A 24818-nucleotide genomic window follows, 5' to 3' on the forward strand; every position below is an offset into this window, starting at 1 on the left:
AGCTAGCAGGAACTTTAGCTTTGCCCGTTCTTGTCGTTCTGCTTAGAAAATAAGACTGAAGGTAAATGATTACTGAAGTAAGCTGCTATTTCTTTCCCGGCGAATGTGTTAATCAATTGTTGTCTTCACAGTAAACAGTCTGGAAGCTGAGAATCATCAAGAGATGACTGGCAGCTCTTTTGTTGTAACCATGTGCTTGATTAAATGCAACCTTTGTGAGGCTTCCTGTTTGAGTTTTCTGCTCTTTTTGTAGCTGCAGAAACCTTTGGGACCCCTGCACAGACAGGAGGCAAGAGGCGTAGCATAGCAATTCAATGGCTAAAAGAAGGACATCGTGTAAATAAATACTGCAGGTAAATGCATGACCCAGACTGACGGGACTTTTCTTTTCATGCTGATTCTTCAGGACAAAAGTTTTTGTTCTGGAGCTTTTAGACCACAATGAATAAAGCTGCTTCCATCTGACTGGAAAAAATCACATTTCAGTCTTTTGTCTGATGCTGACTGTAAGAAATTCATGTCTGGTAAATGTCTTTGTATCATTTGAAGCCTCTAAAAGAGGACACTTTATACTAAAAAAGTGAGTCATTGATTAATATATATATATATATATATATATATATATATATATAGATCAATATATATATATATATATTTTTTTTTCATTTCCAAACAGAAGGATTCAGAGAGCGATCTGGGTTCTTTTCTATGTCTGTATTACTTCTACTCACATTCATCTCTCCATGCTGCACAGACATTATTCCGCAACAAAGATAATTTCTAGAAAACATCCTCTCAAGAAATATGTAAATATTTAAATTTTTTGTTATTCCATATGCGTTCATCGTTAGTATTGGTTTCACATTCTGATTGCTTGGATTTATTATCAAACTCAGTGCAGAAACAAAGCTGAATGAAATTTGTCTGCAGCAGGTAAAAGAACACAAACTCTTGGGTTCTTTTACCCATAGTTTAACCACGTTTAAACTATGGTTAAACGTCAAGTTTTGACAATCATACTTACATCTGTTGCTGGGCAACTAAAACAAAAGAAGATGCTATAGCCTGTAAAATACGTCATATATTTAAACCGGATACCTCTTACGGTTGCTAATGGTTTCAAAACGAGCTCCTGCAGCAACTGTGGTGTCATTAACCTGTTAATATTACTTCATTAAGTAGAACAAAGAGCAAATTAAAACATCATAGAAAAAGCTGCATCTCGTGTTGACGCATCCACAGCAGCACAGTTCTTTCAACATTTGTTTTCTCAATTACATTAAATTGTGAACAAAACTGTTAAACTGCATAAATCACATCCTGCATAACCAGGGAAGTAACAAATCTGCTCTAGAAACACCGCTTAATCTGGATTGTGGAGTCAAATTTTAACATCTAACTGGCTTCACAGCTGTAAAAAAAAATTAACTGAAGCATAGTTTAAAAATCTATTCTATTTTAGGTTCATTACTGTGAAACATGTATGAAAACTTTTTAAAAATGTAACTAAATGTAGTTTTTCCTACACAGAGTCATCAACTAAAGCGTCTTTTCCTGTATCACTTTAATACAACTGTGGAGTAGTGCTGGGTTTTAAGAAGAAGAGAGCCCTCTTGAGGAAATGTACCACAATTGCAAGAATAGTGCATTAATAATAATAATAATAATAATAATAATAATAATAATAATAAATTTCAACGTCTCCCTTAATGCTGTAACTTCAAAATACTATTTAAATGCATATTAATATGTGGACCAATTAAGGACTAACATAGCGTGTCTTCTAGGAAGGTTTGTGACTGCCCATTCATTTTTACATTTCTAAATCAAATTCATGCAGTTCTCTCTATGTCCAGGAGAGGTCAGCACAATCCTTAAGAAAACACAAATTTATGCAGCATGCTATTGGAAAGTTTTTTGTTATTGTTTGTTTGTTTGTTTGTTTGTTTGGTTGTTTGTTTGTTTGTTTTAAATAATGACAGTTGTAGTCACTATGTGGAAATATATATATTTTATATTAATCAAAATGTTCATTTCTTGAACTGTCAAGTTTGAAACTTCAACAAGAGTTGGAACAATGTCTCTTCAATTTGATGTCAATATTTCATCCATGGCAGAATGTGGGTCAAAACCTTTTTTTATTTTTTTTACACAGTTTAAATCCCATTGTAAAATAGAAATACTTTTGATATGCTTATAGGCCTAACTGCAGTAACTGACACGTAAACAAGAATAAAAGCTTAAATACCAAATAAAGCACTGAGGATACAACCGAACAGCATGACTCAGCATAGCAAAACAGTAATAAAATGTATACTGTGTCAGATTAGTTGAACCGGGTCCAGGCCGGGGATCAGAAAGAGCTGAGTGAGTCCAAACCCAATCGGTCACTCTGTCTTCAACGTGCCTCGTTGTCTATCTGCCATCAATCAGCCGATGCGAGACACCTCCCAAGGTCAGAGTCCAGCCTCCCAGAACAAGACATGATTTAGCACTTTGTCAGCAGGCGCTAACATCGGTCAGCAGGCGCTAACGTCCAGACGTCTCTTTCAGGCGTACAGCAGATTTATCTAACTGCAGCTGTCCACTTAGGGAGACAGACAGAAAAAAGGAAGTTCATAAGTAACGAACTGTAGATGAATCACCGACCAGCAGGTGGCGCGCTTTGCTGTAGCTATTTTCTTTTTTTCTTCTGGGTTATTCGGTGCTGCTTTTAGGCAACTAGAAGTTATGGAGGAAACTGGTGAAGGCCTCAGAGGTTTTAGAGAACATTTGGTAATTAGTGGCATCATTAACATGGGGGAGCAAACCAGAAAGGTCAGGTATAAAGTTAGCCATGTACACTAAAGATTAACTCCCCATGTATGATCAAGAGAAAGCAGGTGTTGACACAAAACCCTTAATATACAACAAGTCATGTTGGGGAGACGATGAACATGGCTGTGGCAGCATCATTCTGTGGCAGGGTCAGGGAATCTGGTTAGCATAAGAATACAGATGGAGAGCAATGCTGGAATGAGAACTTTTTAAAGGCTGTGGATGACTGAGGCGGAGATTTACCTCCCAACTATTCTGCATAGAAAGCGGACAATGGGATAGCTTAGATTAAGCCAAAGTCAAAACCTAGATCTGAATTCATCTCAGAATCTGTCGGTACTTCACATAAAATCCTAATATAATAAACTAAGTGTAACCAAACACCCTGACGAACTGTTAAAATTTCCACCAAAGTGGGCGGAACCAAGAGACACTGACGACACTGTGGTCAGGACAACGAAAACACTGCTGCCAACTTAATGACTTTATGTTACATTTAGTGACTTTTCAGACTCATCTAGCAACTTTTCTTTTCCAGGAAAATGACAAGTGGCAAATCTAGTGATTTTATTTTTTATTTTATTTTTTTTATTTTGTCACAGACTTTTTATCTCAACATGTGAACGCACCAACAGCTCTCCAGCAACTGAATCAAATGGTTTCACACTCGAAAATGGGACTGTGATGAAAAAATCAACCAAGTTGTACCGTTGTTACCAATAAGGCAGATTCAACTGCAGTAGCCACCCTTCAAACCAAAGAGGGCAGCACCGGGACAGTTTTAGGCCAAAAATGTCATAATGAAATCAATTCACACAAAAAGTTCCCAACGAACAATGAGGAAACAAAAGTAGTGAAACATAACATTTGCGTCCCTGTAATCATTCATCTGTGTCATATTAAAGATCAGAGTACGATGGAGCTGCTTTTGTTTTCATCCTCTGAAACCTTCTGTAACTACACACTACCCGGATGATGGGTTATCCTTAAGAGAAACTTGGATTTTACAAGATTACATCCCTCTAAGATGTTTCTCTTCCTCTTAAGTGACACGTCATGCAACAATTGGCTTTTATTGCTGAGCTATGTTTTTGTTAAAGGTCATAAGATTCTTAATCACTCACATGAAAATAAAGGCACAAGAAAACAATGGTGAGTTTACACATCATTCTGCATCTAGATTCCTTTCTAATTTGAAAATAAAATAAAAAACATAATCAGAACCAAATCAGAACCAAAAGTATTACATTTTTATCAAGTTAAATCTCCCAATATCAGCACATTATGTTTTCAGGAGCCTTCCTCAGCACAGAAACTCCTGAAAAATGCAGAATGTAAAGGAAATAAATGAGGAGAGAACAGCAGAGTTGGCTCCATAACAACAAGAATGATGAAAACAAGTTGCTCTGAGAACTCCAGAGAAAGTCAATGATGTTTATAGAGTGTCTCTAGTCTGGTAGAAGATAACAAAAGCCACCAAAAATAAAAAGCTTTTATAGAGAAGAATTTATTGTGGTCTGAAATGTGACACTTAAAATAAAACAAAACATATAAAACAACAAGTTTAAAAATGTTGATTAAAATGCTTATTTACTATTCTGAATATACTGATAACATGGTGATCTTGTATTGTGCAACAAGCTTTCACAGTGGAACCACCTCACCTGCAGTAGCCACCCTGTTAACTCTGGAAAGACCAAGTTTAGTTGTTTGTACAATACAGTTTATCTGGGTGTAAAGAAAATGGATGGATGGATGTTATTTCTTTTATTTCCTCTGATACATGTTTTCAGAAATCTATCTAATTCAGTTTGTTTTAATCGAGAGTCAGGAGAGCTATGTTGCCTTACAGAAACCTCCGGTCACTAGGTGGCAGCAGTGTTTAAATTAATCAACATGGTGGCGCAAGCCGGTAGAAGAAGAAGTATATCACCCCACAGAGCTGATGGAGAGGAGGAAGATACCTGGGCGGATGGTTTGAAACCTGACTACCTCCAAATGGAAGAGATGGAGACGTTTGTGACAGAAAAAATAAAAACGGCGGCAGAGGTTAGTAAAGCAAATATGAAGAATATTAGGGCCACACTAACAGTATTTTGTACTTTTTAAATACAAGAATATATTCATGATATTTCAAGGACAAATATAGTTGTGGTGCCAGAGTCTTGTGCCAGAGAAATGTCCATGGTTAAGGTTTTAATTCATGTAAAGCATTTTGAATTACCTTGTTGCTGAAAATGAGCTATATAAGTAAAATTACCTTACAGATAAACTATTAAATATTGTCAGATTCTCAGCAGCATTTCAATTCTGTATTGTGTGCAATAATCTAACCTGCAAAAACTAAAAGTATGCAACAGTTTTTCTGTTTTATTTGAACATAAAGCATTTCACCTTTGTAATTTTAAGATACTGACAAGATTCTGTCAGAATCTTGTCATTAGAATAGACATTATGTGCTTTTATGTTTTGGTCTTATTTCATAAAGACAATACAAAATAGGTTTCTGTCATGCTTTTTAAGTTTAGAACTATTATAACATATTTTGGGAAACCAAAAATAATTATTTCCTGTTTTTATTATTATTATTATTATTATTATTATTATTATTATTATTATTATTATTATTATTATTATATATTTTATTTATTTTTATTTTTTTTAAGGTCAACATGAAAGGAAACTTGGCTCATCCACTCATCAGCATTGCAGACACTTGGTGACGGTAAGGAATTGTGGTCTTGTAGTGACAAGCAATGTAAAGTTCTGTGTTCTCTGCATGTGTTCAGTAAAATGTTGCCATACTCTATAATCTGAAGTAATAGGATCGCGTAGCTTAAGAATAAAAGTGGTGTTGAGATTGATGCCTTAAGGAAACTCACATTTGATCTTTTGAGTATTTAAAATCATAACCACAAAAAGACAGGAAGTAGTCATGTGGTAAATAAGACAGAACCTCTTCGCTTATATAACAAATCTTATCTAAATGTGACAACCAGAAGGCAAAACATGCAAAAAAGGATTTGTGCTAACACTGTGTGACTGTTGGCTTTGGAGGTCTTAGGCAGGAAAACCCGCAGCCGCCATGCGCTCCTCCTGCTGAGTTTATATATGCACAGCACTTTTTATCCCGGTTTTTTGAAGAAAGCGTAGCCTCAAAAGTCAGACAGCTGCCATCGGGGATAAAAATGTAACGTCAGCAGCGGGAACTGAGAGATGAGTCTGTCGCTGCTGAACCCATTAGAGAGTTTTCTAAATCCAGCCACATACAATGAGCCACACTAGAGTGAATTTAAACAAAATTCATCTGAGTCATGTTGAGTTATAATGGTCCTGTTGACTGGCAGGTGTAATGTGATATAGTGACGTATTTTAATATGACTAATGCGAAACGGTTTTGCTAAACGAAGCATCCCTGATCGTAAAATGAACAAAGCAGATTACCGTTAATCTGAAGCGATTTCTCCAGACTTGTATCTTTAAATTGAGGTCCATCGCAGCAAACCAGTCAGTTTGTATGAACGTTATTATTTTCTGATAACAGTGATCAAACATTCTGTAAAAATTATACCGTGCGCTCATGGATGGCTGCAACAAACATGTGGTGGAGGTGCAGTTTGCTGTGGGATATTAGTTGGGTTTTATGTGAATTTGAGTTTATCTTAATTAGCCTGAGCCAGCAGATAAAATCTGCAAGAAATCACTCAAGTTAAAGCATCTATTCTCAGTACGTGCTGAAATTGTTTTTATAGGTTTCAAGAACATGAGAGCATTTAAACTTCTGTTCTTAGGAAGTCTTAAATTCTTGTATCTAAAGTTAAGGCCTGAACATGTCTTAAATTCATAAGAAAAAGAAAATTAGCCTTAAATATGCTATTCACAGGTCTTAAATTTAGTCTGTAACTACAGAGCTAGCAGGATCCCACAAACACCCGTTATTTTTTTTGTCTTAAATTTTATTTAAGTTGGCATTAAAAAGGTCTTTAAAAGTCTTACATTTGACTTGATGTAACCTACAGATGCCCTGCGTCTAGAACTGTCAAAGTTCCTGTCCTCGTGCAGATGGTAATTTTAGTTAATCAAAACGTTGCTTCGAAACGTATCAGCTGACGTGAGCGAGACTTCAGAGCTGAGCTCCAGCGTCGGTACTGAGCTTGGAGGCCGGTGTGGATTGATTTGCGAAAGGGGTAAAAAAAAAAACAAGAGCAAGTGGCAAAATGAACGAAAATGACAGCTTCATCCCCCAGTCGCAGCGGCGGGGAGGAGAGACCGATGAGCATGCTTTTTTTTTTTTTTTCCCCAGCAACCCCCGTCTCTATCAGTCATCTCATTTTAACCCAATCCGCTAGAGAGAACATGCCTCCGCCGTCAATTACAGCAGATTTTTGCCACAACAAAGCCGATCAGATGAAAACGCTGCCTGAGCTCGCTCTCCTCCAGTGAACATGTCAAGCTGCTCTCTGTGCTGTGAAGGAGGACTCTCAGAGCTGTTGCGTAACAATGTGTTCAGCAGCTCAGATTAGACTTATTTATTCATAACAGAAGTGGGGTTATTTTTTTTTCTCTAAACTACAGTATGTGCTCAAATATTTATTAGGCCAGCTCTAGCCGCATCATTACTCTAAATTATGAAATGACCATTTTCACAGCTGAATCCCTGATGCTCCAACTATGTTCAGTTTTAGTTTGTGGGTTCCTGTTGTAATCTGCAGACCATTTTCCAGCGTCTTTGGATTGTGGGATACTTGTGAGTGTCGTGGTTGGTTAACGCGACCAGAACCATGCGCAGTAATTCAGTGTTCTAAAATTTGAGATCCTCACCTTGTCTACTCCTGAATTTTCCCCCAATATTTTCCAGTGTTTTGTACCTAAAAAATAACTAGGGATGCACCATCATTTTCTTTTTGGAAACTGAAACCCAGTTAATTAGATGTTTCCTGATCTGATCCGGACTGAAATCAGTAAGATTTTTCTTTTCTTTTTTTTTTGATCCGTCAAGCGTTAAGATTTCCAAACCTCTGATTGCAGCAGAGCCAGCCGTCACAATTTTCATCATTTCCTCCAGTTCATCAGTTTAGAAAATGGAGAGCTGGTGTTTTGTTCCATTATGCATGTTGTGAGTCAACAGGACTTCAGCTGGCGATGGTCGTGGTCTTGGCATGCCCTCCTGGCCTACAAAGAAAGAGACTAATGAGGATTTTCTGTGAAGCAAATTGTGCTGAGATCTTTCCACTTTAGAAGCTTTTGACGTTTTCTGTTGAATCTGCTGATCAGATCTATTCCCAGTAAACGGGGCGGCTTTTTTTGGGGGGGGATTTGTAACGTTTTGTTGACTATTACCCTTTTAAATGATTTGACATGGCTTCTGAAAATATCTGTGGAGAACATACGAGTATTTAAAAGAAAACATAAAGACAATTATATGTAAGGAGAAAACAGAAAACAGGTTACAGTGGGAGGGTCTGGCATTCCTTTACAGGGAGTTTGTTTTGGCAGTTTGGTGCTAGCTGAGCTTATCAGTGCTGAAAATATCCATCATCCTACATGAACTGGAGGAAATTATGAAAAAATCGTGAACCACTGATTCTTTGCATGAACTTGTGAAAAGCAAGAAAGAAGAGAGAGAGAGAGGGAGAGACAGAGAATCTAAGTACAACAAATGTATGCAATTACTCACGGCCCGTTTTTCTTTTTGATAGATTAAAATTTTCACTTCTATTATTTAACACGATTCCACCTCTACTGCATATCATGTTTTACTCTGCACTCGTCAAATCTTTTTTTCCCCTCAGGTGACAAGTTTAATTAGCACTTTGAGAATTTCTGAACTCTCTCGTGAATCTTCACCAGCTATAAGACATCTGTGATATGGAAGAAAAACAAAACTTTTTTTTAATAGAAGAATGAAACATCAATGAAAAATGTCATAAGATTAGTATAACTAATCTTACGAGCCTCACCAACTTGTATGTCATTGAAACATTTATAAGCAGGAAACGGGAAAATGCTAATACAAGAGCACGGCGGAAAACGGGTAAAATCCGTTAGTTTCTCTGCCAAATCGGGAGACTTGACTGGTACAGGAAAAAGTTGGGAACCAGCAGGACTCTTCCCAGAGCCGGCTGAGTGATCAGGGATGTGACCAAGAACCCGATCTACAGGCATCATAATGTGATGTCATTTGAAGAGCCGAGTTTGACTTCTGAGAATCAGCACGAGAGTTAAGTCTCTGCGGTTTCACCTGTAAAAGTTTGTACTCAGTCCTGCATCAGTTTGAGGAAAATTCATCTGTTGTTTGATCTTTTTTTTTGTTTTTTTGTCTGTGCTCTGTCTCTGTTCTGCGTTGCATGGAAAGCGAGGATTTTCATCCGGTTTTCAGCTCACACCGGGGATTTGGTCCACAGCTGCTGTGATTGTCTGAAGCCCTCGTCATACGAGTCTAACAGAGCGCTTTATGTCTGTGAAACCTTCGGGAATCCAAGCCGTATCGCAGGCAGGCCACACGGAGATCACAGTGAATTATTTATGCGTTTCCTGCCCAGCGCCCCGCTCATTTCAGAACAGCATTGAACTTTTGAGCCGGGGCAGGCCGGGACATGCCTTCAGGCTGTCATTACGACAGAGTACAATACACTCAGCTTTCATAGCAATCGATTTGCTCTGTTTCCACTGTAGAGGTTTGTGCAAACCTCTACAGCAATATATATATATGAATATATATTATGCTAAAGATGTGTTTGGAATGATTACAGATGTGGTTTTAAAAAGAAAGGGAGCTGAATATCGGATCTGAACATGTCGTGAAGAAGCAGCTTTAACATTTATGGTTTATTTCCCCCCTTGACAATCCGTTGCATTTCAAGGAACATTGGCGAACGCACTCCTCTGACTCTGGCAGTGACACAGACACATTGTTGAAGTGATTGGATTGCAGGAAGTGATCAAATTGGTTTGTTGTTGTTATCTTCGGTGCAGAGCCGGAGGCCAGCAGCCCAGCAACGAGGCAACAGCATCTGATAAAGACCGCAGCCGGAGGGGAAGCTGGGACAGCACATGTTACGCCTGTTCTCATGAATCCCGCTAATACAGTTACTGTTGCCACAAGCGGTTTGGAAAGTAATGAGCTAGATGACCCCTTTGTGACTCGGGGTCACATGGTGTTCTGCTACTCAGCTGGGAATTTGCTCTGAGGGGGAAGTTGTTTATTTTGTTGAAAGGTATGAAAATACAGCAGAGATATTTATATCTCCAAACTGATGCACAAAGATTAAGAGGCCTCAAGCAAACCTAGAGGACACACAATCACACATTTATGGTTCAGGTAGAGAGACGCTCAGAAGACAGCGAGATACTGTTTGTCACTAATGAAATGTTTGAAGAAAAAAAAAAACTTTTCTAGACTTTTTTTTTTTTTTTTTTAGCATGTTTTTATGCTTAAGACCATAATTTGCAAAGCAGTGCTGGTCTTAAAATGTGGTCCTAATTTGAGATATGATCAAATATGACCATATTCTGGACTTTTCATGATTTGTTTGGGGTCATTTTAAGTTGGTGTTGTACAAACTAACAGCTTTTAACTCCCAACAAATGATTTATTCATATGTTTCATGTCATCTAAATAAACAGCCACATTTCAACATTGACAAAAAAATTAATGACAAAGTATAAAATGTGTGGATACTGATTAGTAAAGGAGTAAAAGGTTACTCCCTCCTATCCAGAAAAGGACACATTAGTGTATTTATTTATTTTTTTGTGAATTGCCTCATAAGAAAATGGGTAGCTAAGGAATCTGAAGCACTCCACCCCAAAGCAATGCAAGAACCTCCAGTCCTGATGGTACCAGAGCTCTTGATGACCCTCTGGCTTGTTTCACATTCTACAAAAATCCGTTTTGCTCCTTTGCCGTTCGCAATTTTGATAATTTCATGCTAGGTTTTTCTGGGTGAGAATTTGTACCTTCTGCCAGAGGATATTTTGTACCATCAAATCAAATCCAACAAAAGGACATGTCATTCCTGCTTTGACAGGAGACAATTTAAAGTCATTTGTACACCATTTCCCCAAAAGGAAATGTGGTTGTTTGACTCCAGTAAATATTTACCAGGAAGAGGACACTTACTGCATGTTTTTCAAAACCACGGTAGTTTTCTGGGCCCATGAATACCCATGTGTTTAATCTGTATCTACAAGGGTAAAAACTGGTTATCAGGATTGATGTTTAGCTCTAAAAGCCCTTGAGGTACTAATAGCAAACTGACCCTGGACCATCCGAAACTAGAGTGATGGACACGTGGGATGCCAAAAGTCAGCCGTTCCTGTGTGCTAGAAGGCCTGACGGCACACAATAAACACCGGTAAAATGATGTCATACTGGGGGATTGGCTGACATTTTCTTAGCAGTTTTACGACAAAATGAATCTAAATTTGTTCATAGACATAAGGGTTTGTGAATGTATGGTTGTCTGTCCTGCATGTCTTTGCATTGGCCAGGTGATGTAATGATTAACCGGCCTGCAGTTCTGTGACATTGACCAGGAGTGTGTGAAATGGATGGATGGATGGGACAGAAGTGATTTCATTCTATGCTGTTGAAATCCAAATGAGTTGAACCCAAAACGTATGTAGTTTGGTTCTGTCTTGTGAAAACAAGTTAAATTTCATCTCCTGTGATGTCCAGAAAGCTTCTTGTTGACTGATTAAAATGCATGTTTGTACATTTCCATCTTTTACACCTTGCAGTTCAGACGTGAACATGTCATATTGCAGAAAAGTTAATTTTAGCATTTTCAGAGGAGACGTGGCTGCTGTGATGCTTCCCCTCTTCACTCACAGGTGAAACTGGAGAAATGTGACAAATGACTGCAGCCTGTCAGGAAGCATTACCTGGTTTTTATTGTTCTGATGTGGCAGCATTGAACTGATCGCTCTGATCTCCAGACTGTGCAGAAAAATCTTAGATGTTCAAATAATATTTGACTGAACAAACAAGAAGAAATCAAGTCGCCCTCTGATTGATACACAGAGATAATAATTCTGTCCTGAATCGTTTTCATGTTTTTCTAAATTTATCACAAAGGTAGGATGTTTAACAGCTGCTTACTCCCACAGGCACATAGATACTCAGGAGGTCGCAGTGTTTCTTTTATTTTCTTCACAGATTCCAAGAGGAAAAACTAGTTTTTAGGAATCCGTTTTTAAATTTCCTTTTAAAATTAGGATAATATGAGTTGTGACAACATCCTTTCGGAATAAAGTAGCATATTTAGTATATCATCTTTTTGATCACCAGCAAAAAGGACAATAAAATTTTTTTGCAACTTTAGTTTTTAATACTTTTTTGGCCTTTGAGTAAATTTTGGATACACGTGGCATAGACACACCTGGACAAAATTGTTGCTACGCCTGTTGATAACCAAACAAATCTTCAATTGTCACTGAAATAATTTGCAAATGACAACAGTAACGATTTATAGAAGATTTAAAGAAAATTAGCTGCTGAAAATCATACATTACTTTTGAAATTAATAACAAATTATTAATTCAGATTAATAATAATTAGCAGATTAAGAATAATAAAAAAAACTGATTAATAATTTAAAAAAACTAATGAAACAGGCACAAGTACCTTGAGAAAAGATTTTAAATAATTTGACAATAGGGACGTGTTAAACTAATGTGAGTCATCTAATTCACACTAAAAGCATCTTCAAGCTTGTAGTCAGTCATTCTGCTACCACACTGAACATGGAGCTCAGAAAACCAAGGAGGAGATCCAGGAGGCTAGAAAGAAAATTATAGACAGGCATATTAAAGGTAAAAGTCTATAAAACCGTCTCCAAGCAGCTTAATGCTGCAGTTTCACATATTATTCAGACGTTTAAGGGCTGTCACCAACCTGCCTGGTCATAGCAGGAAGATTGATGATAAAGAAGAGAAGGCTAATACAAACGGTAACCAAAGAGCACAGAACAAATAATTTAATGCTAAACCTGAAGATCAAGGTACATCAGTGTCAGGTCAAGCAGTTTGTCGTTTTTTCATCCAAAGTGGACATAATGGATGACGACCAAGGAGAATGCCACTGTTGAAAGATAATTATAAAAAAGCGATACTGGAATTTGCCCTGATTCGTATCGACAAGCCAGAAAGTTTCTGTGATGATGATCTGAAGCTGCTTAGCTGCGTCTGGCACAGAGTGTCTTGAATCTGTCCAGGGTCCAATGAAATCTCAAGACTGTGGAGGCACTCTGGAGAGAAATGTGCTGCCGAGTAGAGAGCTTGGTCTCAGTCTCAGGTCAGGGGGTCTTCCAACAGGATAATGACCCAAAATACAAAACTAAAAACACAAGAACATCAAAACATTGAATTATTCTGAATTGACCTTATATGAGACCTGATCTAAATCCTACTGGACATCTGAGACAACTGGAGCAGAGGGAGTGGGCCAACATGCCTGTGGACAGGTGCCTCAAAAAGTTGTGCAACAATATATTAAGTAACAGCCAGCATAATTTTTCTTCAAGCCTGTTTCATTAGTGATTTTTTGTAACACAGTGTCTAATTTTAATTAATTGATTTTCAGTAAATTACTACTTTTGTCAGTGTCGAGTTATTTCAGTGACCATTCTGAGCTTCATGGTCTTCAACAGAGACGTATCGTTAATTTCGTCTGTGTGTAAAACGAATCTCTACTGATACACGTTTCGCCTGTTTCTCAGTTTTGTTACCAAGGCTTTATCTAGATTTTGTGACCTTCAGTAGAGTTGCTGCTTTATGACAGAAATCTTCTTCGGTAGGATTCTCATTTCAGTCGAGATAAAGAACGGAAACATCCTCTCGGTGAAAGTGTGTGTAAAAGTGTGCACGTGTGTGTAAGTGTCCAGATCAGAGAACGACAGCCTGCCTTTGTCCCAGTCCAGATTCACTCTGATCCTGCGGAGCATCTTCTGTACTGGGAGTGCAGTGGGAGGAGCTGGCGGCGACCGTGCTTTGTATTCGCCTTCAAAGAACCCTATCACAAAAAGTCCGGACCGGGTCTCTTCTTTCCTCTGAACCGACCCCGCTAACACACCGAGGGTCCAGAACGAGCTGTCTCCAATGTCGACGTCCCAGCTGTGACTCCCTGAGTCGAAGGCCTTGGAACTGAGGACGGACGACCAACCGTCAAACCTCTCCGGGTTCTCAGGGAGGTCCTGCTTCTCTTCCAGCCTCAGGCCGGTCAGGTCCTTAGACAGTTTGACATCTCCGTCAGCAGTGTTTGGGTCCAGGACGAGAGGCGTGTAGGAGACGACGTCCCTCATGCTGCTCCAGATGCTGAAGGCCAGGTTGCCCCGGTGTTTGGCCTGGTCTATCAGAGCTCCTGAGGGCAGCCGTGGAACCTCCAGCAGGGGGCAGCGCTCCACTCTGTCCGCTGCTGCCCTGTAGCTGTAAAGAAAAGGGATGTCTTCTTCTCCCAGCTCCTCTTCTGTGTCTCTGATTATGTCCGAAAGTGCTGCCATCTCCCTGCTCAGTCTCTCTATTTTCCTCTTCATCATTCCACTCTTCTGCTCCTCTTCCTCCCTCAGTGCTGCCAGCCTGTCCTCTTCTTCCTCTTCTAGAAACCGTCGGAGCTTCTTGAACTGCTCCTTAATCCGCCGCGCCGTGTGCCTGGCCTGGAACTTAATATGTTCTGCCGTCCGATCAAACTCGTCTTTAGCTCTCTTCCCGAGCCTCAGCCTCTTCTTTATGGGTTCCAGATTTTCCTGCAGTTCCCTCCGTTTCCTCTGCGCCGCTTCCTCGATGGGCCTGATCCTGTGGTTGATGTGCCTCGCTGAGTCTCTGCAGATGTGACACACTGGCTGCTCGTGGTCCAGACAGAAGAGTTTGAGTTTCTCAGAGTGCAGACTGCACAGAGCCTCCTTTGATCTGTAAGCCATTTACTCTTTGACCGAAGCTGAAAACACAGCAGACAGACAGAGAGTCCAGTTAGTCATGGTCTCCTCCTCTCTGTTCATCCTAGAGACTTGAGTTGTGTTTCTGGTCAGACTCACCATCAGTGTTTGGAGTTTGAGCAGCTCGGAGCAGAAAAGTCGAACTTTTCCATTGTTTTCTCTCTCTCTTGCGTTTGGAGTCACTCAGAGGAATCTGACGGTGTGTCACTCTGGTCACAAAGTGCTTCCTGTTTGATTTCTGCTGGGCTGTTTTAAGGGTGGGTCTTAAACCTGTTTGTCCTGCTGATTCGTCTGTTGAAACCTGACATTTAACATCTTGTTTATCATCAACAATTTAACAAGCTTTCCGTTTTTACCTACATAGATGACCACCAGAGAATAAACATCGTCAGTTCTTGCATCCAAAATATTCCAGATGAAGTCTATCTATGTAGAGTTCACAGCCTTGGGATTTTTCCAGGTGTGTCAGAAAAGGGGCGGGGCTTAAACCAGCTAGACCTCATATTTTAAATACTGGCGTCCACATGTCACTGAGATTCATTTAATTAAATTGTTTTCGACATCTTGTAATGATTTAAGATCCAAATCTCTTTCATCGTGTAACCCTCCATAAATTGACTGTGGTGAAAACTGTATCCATACAGCAGCTTGTAAAAACTGAAAACCTCACAGCAGTTTTTCAGCTTCAAATATCACTTCATCCACTGCTGCTTTCAAATGCGCTTCAGTTTATTGAGTTTTTTTTTTTTTTCCCAGCAGTAATCCATCAAGTAGAAACCTGTACTTTGACAGGACCATTGAAACAACTTGATTCTTTTTTTTTCAGCTACTCTGTTATAAATTTGCTGCTGTGTTTGGGATCATTGTCCCGATGAAAACCCAGTTAATCATAACCCATTTGACAGTTTTTTTTTGTTTTTTTTTTACGGTGGAGCTCCTAGCCAGTTTGGGCAAAACAATTCCAAATCATTAGAGACTGTCAGTGATTTCCTTATGAAAAAAATTTGTCTAATTAGAATCAGACTTTTTTTTTTTTTTAGAGATTGAATTTATACTGACTTTTTATCCTGTGCAGTTATGTATCAAATGCCACATTTAAAATATCACCTGCAAAATATTTGCCTCCAAAAATTTATCTGCAAACTAGTCACAAATTGCTGTTACCTGGTTAGCGCAGCAGCATTTTATCCACTTGTTTTTCTGATCAATAAAATTCTAAACGTTTTGATTAAAATATTACACAAAAGTGAGAATGTCTGCTTTAGTAACAGAATAAGACATACAATTAGCCAACTATAAGGCTTCTCATAAAAACGCTGAATACAAAAACAATTAACATACAAAACAAATTTTTGCAAAATTAGGGAGCCTCATATTTCCTCATAAATCAGGAAATGAGACTCCATGTCTCAGTGTACTTGGAAAGGTCAAATTAAAAAAGAAAATCCAAATAAAATGCTGAGCCCTTGATCGAATGACTGAACACCAGTGAGTCAGCAGCTGAGCAGCCCGTTCCTCACAGAGACGGCAACACACACCAAGGGAGGACGACAGATAAGGAGCAGCAGAAATCAATAACCCCAGAATCGTGAAATCATAATCCTCCCTAGACTTATGAACTGCAACAGCTGCTTCATCAAGGTCATGGCTGATTTCTGTTTCCTTCTTGTATTTGTGATAACGGGATAAAAAGGCTTTTGGGGTTTCTTAAATCAGGAGTTGAATCATAAAAATCATAAAAATGTCCCACGCTGCTGAACAAAACAGAAAACTTTTATGTTTTATTTTCCCAAGACAACAAGACATAAAATTATGCAACTAAAAGGCTAATATAAGTAGCCTAAAATATACACATAGGGCTGATTTAAAAAAAATAAAATAATCTGTTGAAAAGCAACAACAAAGGAAATGATGAAATGTACGGAACAACATACAAGGCAAAATTTCCAAAATCCCTTTTTCACTTTTTATATATCTTAATATTTCAAATTTCTTACTTGAGAGCAAAACAAATCTGAAGTCAAATTATGTGAAAACCTTGAAAATAAAGCTGATCATGAGTCAGAAAAATATGAAAGGAGACATATAAAAAGTAGTTAGATTGTTGGAAAATTAGCATTTAAAACTCAACTACACATCTACAATTCTCTCTAAAATGTATGAGTAATAGCTCACCAGTCTTAACATCCTATCTACTTGGGTATAAATTTATTCTTTGCTTTAAATCTGATATGCAGCGAGGAAAGACAAAACTCTCTCTTTTTTTTTTTAGATTTGACACCCCTCTCATAAGCCTGAAGCCTTTTTGGAGTCGAGATGTTCTTCTCATTAAACATTATTTAAAATCACAGTTCGAATTTCATTAGCCGAGAACATCCTAACCCCTGGATATGCAACCTCACACAAGAGCGATAGGAGCACAGCACCACGGGGGAGAGCTATTCATCATACTTGCCCTCAGGAAACAAACAAGGAAATGGATCTAGGCTGTTGTTTAGCACTCTTCTCCTATATTTATCCCCCCCAGGTCATGAGACTGGAGCAGGCACGCTGGGGATAGAGATGATGGTCCATCCATGTGTGCTACGTCTACCCACAGAGCCAGAGGTAATCGCTGCTGGGAGGGGGGAAATTAGGTTAGCAAAACATGGAGCAATTGGCAATCAAAGCTTGAAAACGCACGCTCAGCAATGCACATTTGAGTGCCTTGAGTTTATTTTTAGAAACCTGAACAACATTCATAGATGAGGAAGTGAAATGTCCAAAGGCTTTTTAAAAATGTTTTATCATGGAAATATGGAAAAATATACAGTGATTCCAAGAGGGGGAAAAAAAAGCAGTTCTTTGTTAATAATTATCACATTATGTAAAAACCTGCAGTGTTTGATTGAGACACTGTTGCATTCTGGGTGACCACTTTCCCCATTTCCATGCCTCACAAAGAGGATTAGTACCTTAAGCAAATATAAATATAATACAGATTTATTTAAGTTCTTTACTTACAAATAAATGTTTCTGATCATCGGATTTCAGCATCATCTAAAGAAAACCTGAGTAAATACAAAAGAAGGAACCCAGAAAATGTTAAGATTGCAGGTCTCAGTTAGGATTTGTTTTCATGATTCAATAACCAGAAAGAAACTTGGCACAAAAAAAGACAGCAACTGGAGACGGGTCAGTTTCTTTGGTTTTACCTTTTGGCCATTGTTCAACTTCTTTAGACGCCTTCATGTTATTTTGTTTAAACATTTCCTTTAATCCTTTCAGACAATCACATCTGCAATTATTATTTTCCAAATGTTGTCACAGGACATTTACTAATTTAAAAACTGTATCTTTAGCTTTTTTTTTTTTACAAAAACACAGAACCTACTTATTCTCTTTGTGTAATATGAAGATAAAGGAGTGTGCCAGCCATGTTGTAAAATACCAAGAGCCAACAAGGTCAAATTTATAAGGTTGGGGAATAAAAACATGAGCACAACCCCATATGTCAACCTGGTTGTGTGCTGCATAGTTATTCTTTGAAAATGAACAAAGCACATCTTCGTGCACATTTCCATGGCTAGTCTTGCTCCCTCCAAAGCCCTCATTAAACGCTGCTGTTTGAGATTTCTGCTTATAATACTTTGAACTGCTGCATCATTGTGAGGCTCCGATAGGACTCTCTCTCTCCCTCTGCATCTTTGTGCTCGCTCCTGCAGCCTCACTGCGTTCAGGTTCTTAGAACTGGCAGACCCTAGTAGATGGTATTCTGCTACATTCACTGCTTTTCTGCTTACAAAGAGAAGCTCCTCTTGCCTCTCAGTACACCGCAACGCCGAAGCACAGGCCGACAATATTTCCTCATTTATGAATAAAAGTCAAAACAAAGCGGGCCAAGCAGAGAGAACATGACAACTTCCTCCTGCCTCCCCATCCATCTACCTGTCTAAATTAGATGACTATAAGCAGATGAGGGTGGGACTGGTTCTGACTCATCCTTGTGAGCGCGGCTATTATCTGTGCAGCAACTCTACTTACTGTGCATATTCATCTTTGTGACCCAATTCGCTAACGGATTTTTGTTAGCTTTTGGCACGGATACTCCGAGCACCAAAACTTCACTGGAAGTGTTGGGGCTCGGCAAAAAGTGACATTTCTTCATTATTAACAATAAGGATTAGAAAGAACTTTATTAGGCGGCTTCACATACTCTTCGGTGAGCTGGTAACTCAACATGTGGGCTGCTGTGAGGCAGAATATGAGGAGCAGACGCAACATTAAAAGCCCCTGCTAAATGTTGTAGATGCCCCCTGCTTGTCAGATCATGAACATTGTCTTGGGGATTGTGACATTAGCAGCAACTCCTCCTCTTTGATGGTGAGCTTATTTCATTGAACCCATAAATGCTGTAAAGTTGATGTCTTTGTCCTTTGGAGTCCTAATAGAGAGGCAAGAAAAACATCTAGAAGAGTTCCAGCATGTGGTTTGTCACAATCATTGTATTAAACAGAGGGTACTCCGTTTAGGTCAAACCTAAAGTAGTATTTTAGCTTACCTTATCTGGAGCTGGGTGACAGGGGAGCCCTTGAAGAAGACCTGGTAGGCCAAGAAAGAGCAGAGACTAGAAAACTGAATAAAAATGATGACCTTGCAGTTGTTTTGTAAAACGTTTTGAAGACCATGTGTCGTCGTCATCCTCCCCCCCCACATTTAGAACTATGTACTCCTTTGTGTTAGTCTATCAAATCCCAACAGAATACAATGCAGTTTATGTTGTGATCTGATAAACAATAGTTCTGTGTTTTATTCTCCTTGCTGTGAGTTAGAGGTCATTACTGTTCAGGAAAGAAGCGCAACATAGATTGAGCATTTGAAAAGCAGTATTGATCGCATGCCTTTTGCAATCTGCTGCCTTCTTTCTCTCTGTCTGTCTGTGTGTGTGTGTGTGTGTGTGTGCATGTCTAATTACATAAGTGGAGTCAGGTGTTTTGGAGTTGGAGGATTGTCCCACCAGCTGCAGCCAATCAGTAATCAACAGTGCTTCAAACAAAACAGCCCTGCTGCATTCATTATGATCTGGGAGCATGAAATTGGTGGGAATGAAGATTTTCTCAGCTCTAAATAAAAGCACAACCTTTCCAGCAAACCTGACGCCACTTGATGGGCAACTGAAGCAGCGAACATTTTGAGCCACTATGTTCTAGAAACGGCTCAACATCACTCAACGCCTCAGGAACACTGAGCTCTACTGGCAAAGTGTAAGACTCCAATCAAATTAGGCAGGTTAATTGGTGGACAGGAGGCGTTTAACACACTCACCTCCGTAGTGCAGAGTGAACTTCACTTTTGTCAAAAAGGCCTTTTTTGGTCCCAATACATCTTTGTTTTCATTACCATGTGGCATTTGGAAAATATTTGCTTTGAAAATGGTTTGATCCATGGAAAATACAGGATGTGTTTGGTGTAACGCTTTTGATTTAGTTTGCTGTAACTTGATGGTTTTTGTGGATCATTAAATAGACGCCTAATTAATGAATGTTTGAGACACTTCAGAGCGTGATTGCTTCTACCGTCAGTGTTTCATCTGTCAGTGGACTCACCAGGCTCAAGTCAACACGTGTTCAGTTAGACTCACTGATTACATTATGATGATATTTATACAAGGAAACCTTTTTGTTGACCATTTGTCAGAAGAGACATAGTCTCTGATTTAGCCATTAGTATGGACATACCAATCGACTAAGTTATGAAAATTACCATAACCACTTACAGAGGACCCAACAGCTAATCATTTATAAAAAGTTGTGAGTTTGAGTCCAGTTTTCTTGCTTGCATCATGTAAATCTTCCCCTTGGCAAGGAACTTAACCCCAAACTCCCCACTGATCTGTGTTCTGGTGTACGATCATGCCTGCATTTAAAGGTTGCTGTGTCTTTAGAAAAGTGATAAGTTCAGTTCCTTTACCATTTGTAAAGTGTTCTCAAGATATAGATCAACAAATGATTTACAGTAAGAAATTAAAGTAAAGAGTGTAAAAAGCAAACCTAAGACACAACAATATTTTGTGAAACCAAAACTGAAGTGAGTTTTGAGCTCCTTTTGAAAGAAATCACTGAGTCCACAGATTTAAAGCTAAGAGAGTTGCAGAGTCTCAGAGCAGTTAAAGCAAAAGTCTGGTAAGATGCTCTGATCACAGGCCTTCAGGGACCGACTGCATCAGGATGAAAAGTCTTGTAATTTAGACTCGTGCTTGTCCATGTAAAGCCCTGAAAGTAAAAGCTAGGATAAAAGTGGGACTTGGAGAATTGAGAGCTAGCCGGTGGAAAAGCAGGGGACTGAATTGTGCTTTCAGAGAACGGCCTGTGAACAATCCGTGCCAGTTTTATTGAGAAAAATAAACAACTAAAATGAAACAAGGGGTTAAATGAGTGCATGGCTAACAATTTTACAAAATATAGTACAAGCTCAGGATTACTAACTTGGTCTCTTTGGTAGTAATCAAGCAAGTTAGACTAGTTAGGTCTCAAAGAGACTTGATCTCTAGAGAGACCAGGGCAGTCTTGTCTAAACTGCGCAAAATATTAGTATTTTACAGTGCTGTGCACCTGAGCTAATGCAAATTTATGTAGTCAAATTTTTATTTATTAAACCAGCAAAAGAGGTAATTTTTATGTAATATTTCAACAACTTCGGACAGAATGCCTAAATGATTTGTCTTTATTTTTGATTGTGCGGCAATAAAAAATTATTAGACATACAAATTGAGGTGGTGAATAAATTTAAACTTTACTTAATGCCACTGAGTTCATTTTCTCATTGTATGTGGGTTTACATGACATTTGCATTTTGTTCACATGCATTTTGTTCAATGCATGTGAACAAAATGTGCATTTTGTTCACATTTTGGACACAAACTAATACTCTAAAAGCTACGGGAGTAAATAAAAAAAGACGTTTCGGCTCGCTTTGACTCTACATCCACAGACTTTTATCTTTACACCTGGTAGAGTTGGCAGGCGCCTGCCAACATGTGAGAGGCAGCAGCAGTGCCGTCATAAAAATAGCCACATTTCTATACATTTCAACTCCTTTGACATGTTTTTAATAGTTTATTTTTGTCTTCTGGGTTCGGTCCTGTCATCTATTAGGAAGGGACTTGATTTTTACCTCTCTGTTCTCCGTCGGCTCCCCGTCGGTCCCATCTCGGTTGCTCTCCTTTCATGGGGATGTTCAAAGCCGTCGGTGGGACGCAGAGTGGAAGACATCATTTGAATTTCAAGGGGCTGACAGAACACATTGCTTCTATCAAGTGTAAAGGTCCTTTTGACAAGAAAGTGCCCTCGAAATTAATCATCTACATTGAGAGTTCTTTGCCGGCTGCCAACAGGGCGAGCAGCCAAAGAGGTTGTTACAGAGAGCAGGGAGATATAGCCAGACTTCATTAAAAGAAATATACGGCCAGAACCCTCCCACAGCACGCCGATTCCAGGCCCCAAACTTGTTTTTACGAGGCAAGCAGCATGAGGTTAACCGGTCCCATTTGTGCTTCTTATTCACATCTGTCCATTTCTTCTGTTTAGCACAGAAAAAAAAAAGGTTCTTAAATTGTGTCATTGCCGATGCACCCTGGGGAGGTGTAAAATGATCCATGAAAACACAAAGCTGGAGCTTCTCCTTAGGCCCCGTTGATGAGACATACGGCATACGATGAGCAGCAGACAGCCTCCAGTCATCAGCGCTACGGGCTAATTAGCCATCACTAATGTGTAGCAGCTTGATTTACGGGGCCTGTCCCTTTCATGTCTCCATGGAGACAATGTAATCTCTAAGGACCGGTGTAGGCCCACTAGATGATGCCATAAAAAAGCACTTATGGCCACTTAGTATACTGTCACCACTTGGAGGAGACCGTACAGGAGAGTGTGTGTAGAACCATGGGATCAGGTATTTCAACATTACACATGCTTTCAGGTTTAAGTGTGCTGAAGCACAGGAATATCTTTGGAGCAAAAGGGATCATAAAACTACCAGTGCACTACGATCATCTACTACCGCAACAATCTTTTGGTTAAAGAGCCATTTTTCAACAATAAAGTCCCAAATCCATGGAGCAGTTTAATAGACTAGAACATTGAAAGTCCTTTCAAAAGGTAGCGCGCTATGATGTATTTGTGAAAACTGCATATTTGTATATATATATATATATTTTATTATTATTTTTTTTTTTAAATGCAGCATAGGGAGCTGAAATACTGCAGTATACTGCTACTTGACATGCTATTGGTTGGGGTAGATGTTTGGTTTACTATCACATATCATTTTTCTTGGCATTGATTGGCTGTACCCTGAAGATGAATAAGACTGTGGATGTTAGCTTCTGTGGTAGAACCAACATGGTTTCCATTATGAATATTAATGCATATTAATTCATATTAAGGCATATTAAACTATTAAAGGGGCAGTATTATATAAAATCAGCATTTTGAGTTTTACACCATTTTATAATGTTATTCTCTCATCAAAACCAAACTTGGAGTGTTGCCTTTATTCTTTCATGCATTTTTGAGAAATCCTTTAATCTCCATGGTAACTGTTTAGCTGTGTGAACCGCCTGGGTGGACCGATCGCCGCCTCAGAGAGGCTCTTAAAGAGACAGAGGTGTTTTGGTTTTAACACTACAGAGGCAGTCAGTGGTTCTGATTTCCCTTTTATAAAGTAAAAAATGTCTAAGGAGGGATTTGGTCTTGATTGTTGCCCGTTGTGTCAATGCAAAGAATGATGAATGCTCCAATGGCGTCCTAGGGTAAAGGGCTATTTCACTTTTTTGGGAGTATTTTTGCTTTTGCATAACGTTCAATTTCAAGGTGCTAAATTACAAAGTCAAATTTCTTAAGTCATATTTTATATATATGTAGCAATTTTTTTAGCAACTGAAGTTAACACAGTGTCTTGATGTGCTGTAAAATGGCACTATGTGCTTGAAAACGCATAATATAGCAGGATTTTTTTTCAGCGTTCATATTTCTGATAGTTTATTTTGTTGAAACCAATTGTAAATTTCCCCCCTATAAGTAAAAATACACTCGCATTAAAGAGGGTTTTTTAAAAAATATATTAATGTGAAATTGTGCTGCTTGAATTAAAGAAATTAATTTTATTCACATCTTTGTAGTAAAATAATTACTAATATTATAAATCTGTAAATAAGTATAAAATAAAATACTAATCAAAAAGAAATGAGAAAGTGTCCAGAGAATGATTTTAGTATTTAATTCTTTTGAACCATCTTAAAACTGTACTTATGGCACCCTGCTGTGAATTTCACAACCATCTTCAGCTGCAAGTAGTTCAGCTCTGTTTGCCAATGTGAAATATGAAGGTTATATTCAAAACTTTAGAGAATTTGAAGGTTGAAGTCTCAAAATCTGCTTAACATCCACATAATCCTGCTTTCTGACGTCTTGTTGGACATTTAGAAGCTAAACTATCTGAGAAGCCTGTTTCCTTCAGTGCTTCTTTATTTATCTTTGCTTCCTGCCACTGTGAGCTCCTTTTACCAGCAGAACAAGTAAAAGGAGAGAAAAACACAGCAGCCGTTACTCACACACACACGCACACACAAACACTCCCTGTACTCCTTATAAAAAGGAAGGAGTGTACGACAGGACAGAAAAAAGTGATTTGGTTGGGTCAGTAGCGGCCAGGACGCTGACAGAATGTCTCCTCTTTTACTTCTCTGACTGTCTCAGTGTCATTTTGTGAAATGTCTGCAGTGTAATCATTATTCTGCAAAAATAAAACCCGATCCTGCAGAGATTAGTGTGTTGAAATTCTGGCAACACATGTGATCTCTAATTTCATTTCTGTCATTTCATTGCTAATGCTTCATGTGCGACATCATCATTTATTCCCCCATAATAACCACTTGAGCTGCTTCCTCTGCTGCGTTTTATAAAACTAAAAAATGTTTTTGCCTTATTGGAGACGAATTTGCAACCCCTCCTGTTTTGGGAGGAAAAGCTCGTTTTTAATATTCTATCTCATGCAAGGCAACAACCAGCTTAATGTGGCACTTGTTATAAG

The 24818-nt window shown here is 38.8% G+C and overlaps 1 protein-coding gene across 3 annotated transcripts; it reads right to left on the minus strand.

The window, feature by feature from the left end:
• Nucleotides 1-10301: 10301 nt before the first annotated feature.
• Nucleotides 10302-22895, minus strand: LOC103465519 (E3 ubiquitin-protein ligase TRIM35). Of its 3 annotated transcripts, XM_081607412.1 has the most exons (3): nucleotides 19291-22895; nucleotides 17754-17800; nucleotides 10302-17364 (listed from the first exon to the last, which is right to left on the minus strand). In XM_081607412.1, exon 3 carries the CDS (start codon nucleotides 14733-14735, stop codon nucleotides 13575-13577), a length of 1161 nt encoding a protein of 386 aa, XP_081463538.1. In that variant the 5' UTR covers nucleotides 14736-17364; nucleotides 17754-17800; nucleotides 19291-22895; the 3' UTR covers nucleotides 10302-13574. The 3 variants fall into 3 exon arrangements, with proteins under 3 accessions (XP_081463538.1, XP_081463537.1, XP_008408679.1); XM_081607411.1 differs by having other exon boundaries at nucleotides 10302-17800; XM_008410457.3 differs by lacking the exon at nucleotides 19291-22895 and having other exon boundaries at nucleotides 10302-14752; nucleotides 14850-18081.
• Between the last annotated feature and the right edge of the window lie 1923 nt (nucleotides 22896-24818).

Source organism: Poecilia reticulata, chromosome 5 (assembly GCF_904066995.2).
Source record: "Poecilia reticulata chromosome 5, P_reticulata-male-v2, whole genome shotgun sequence".
NCBI lineage: Eukaryota > Metazoa > Chordata > Actinopteri > Cyprinodontiformes > Poeciliidae > Poecilia > Poecilia reticulata.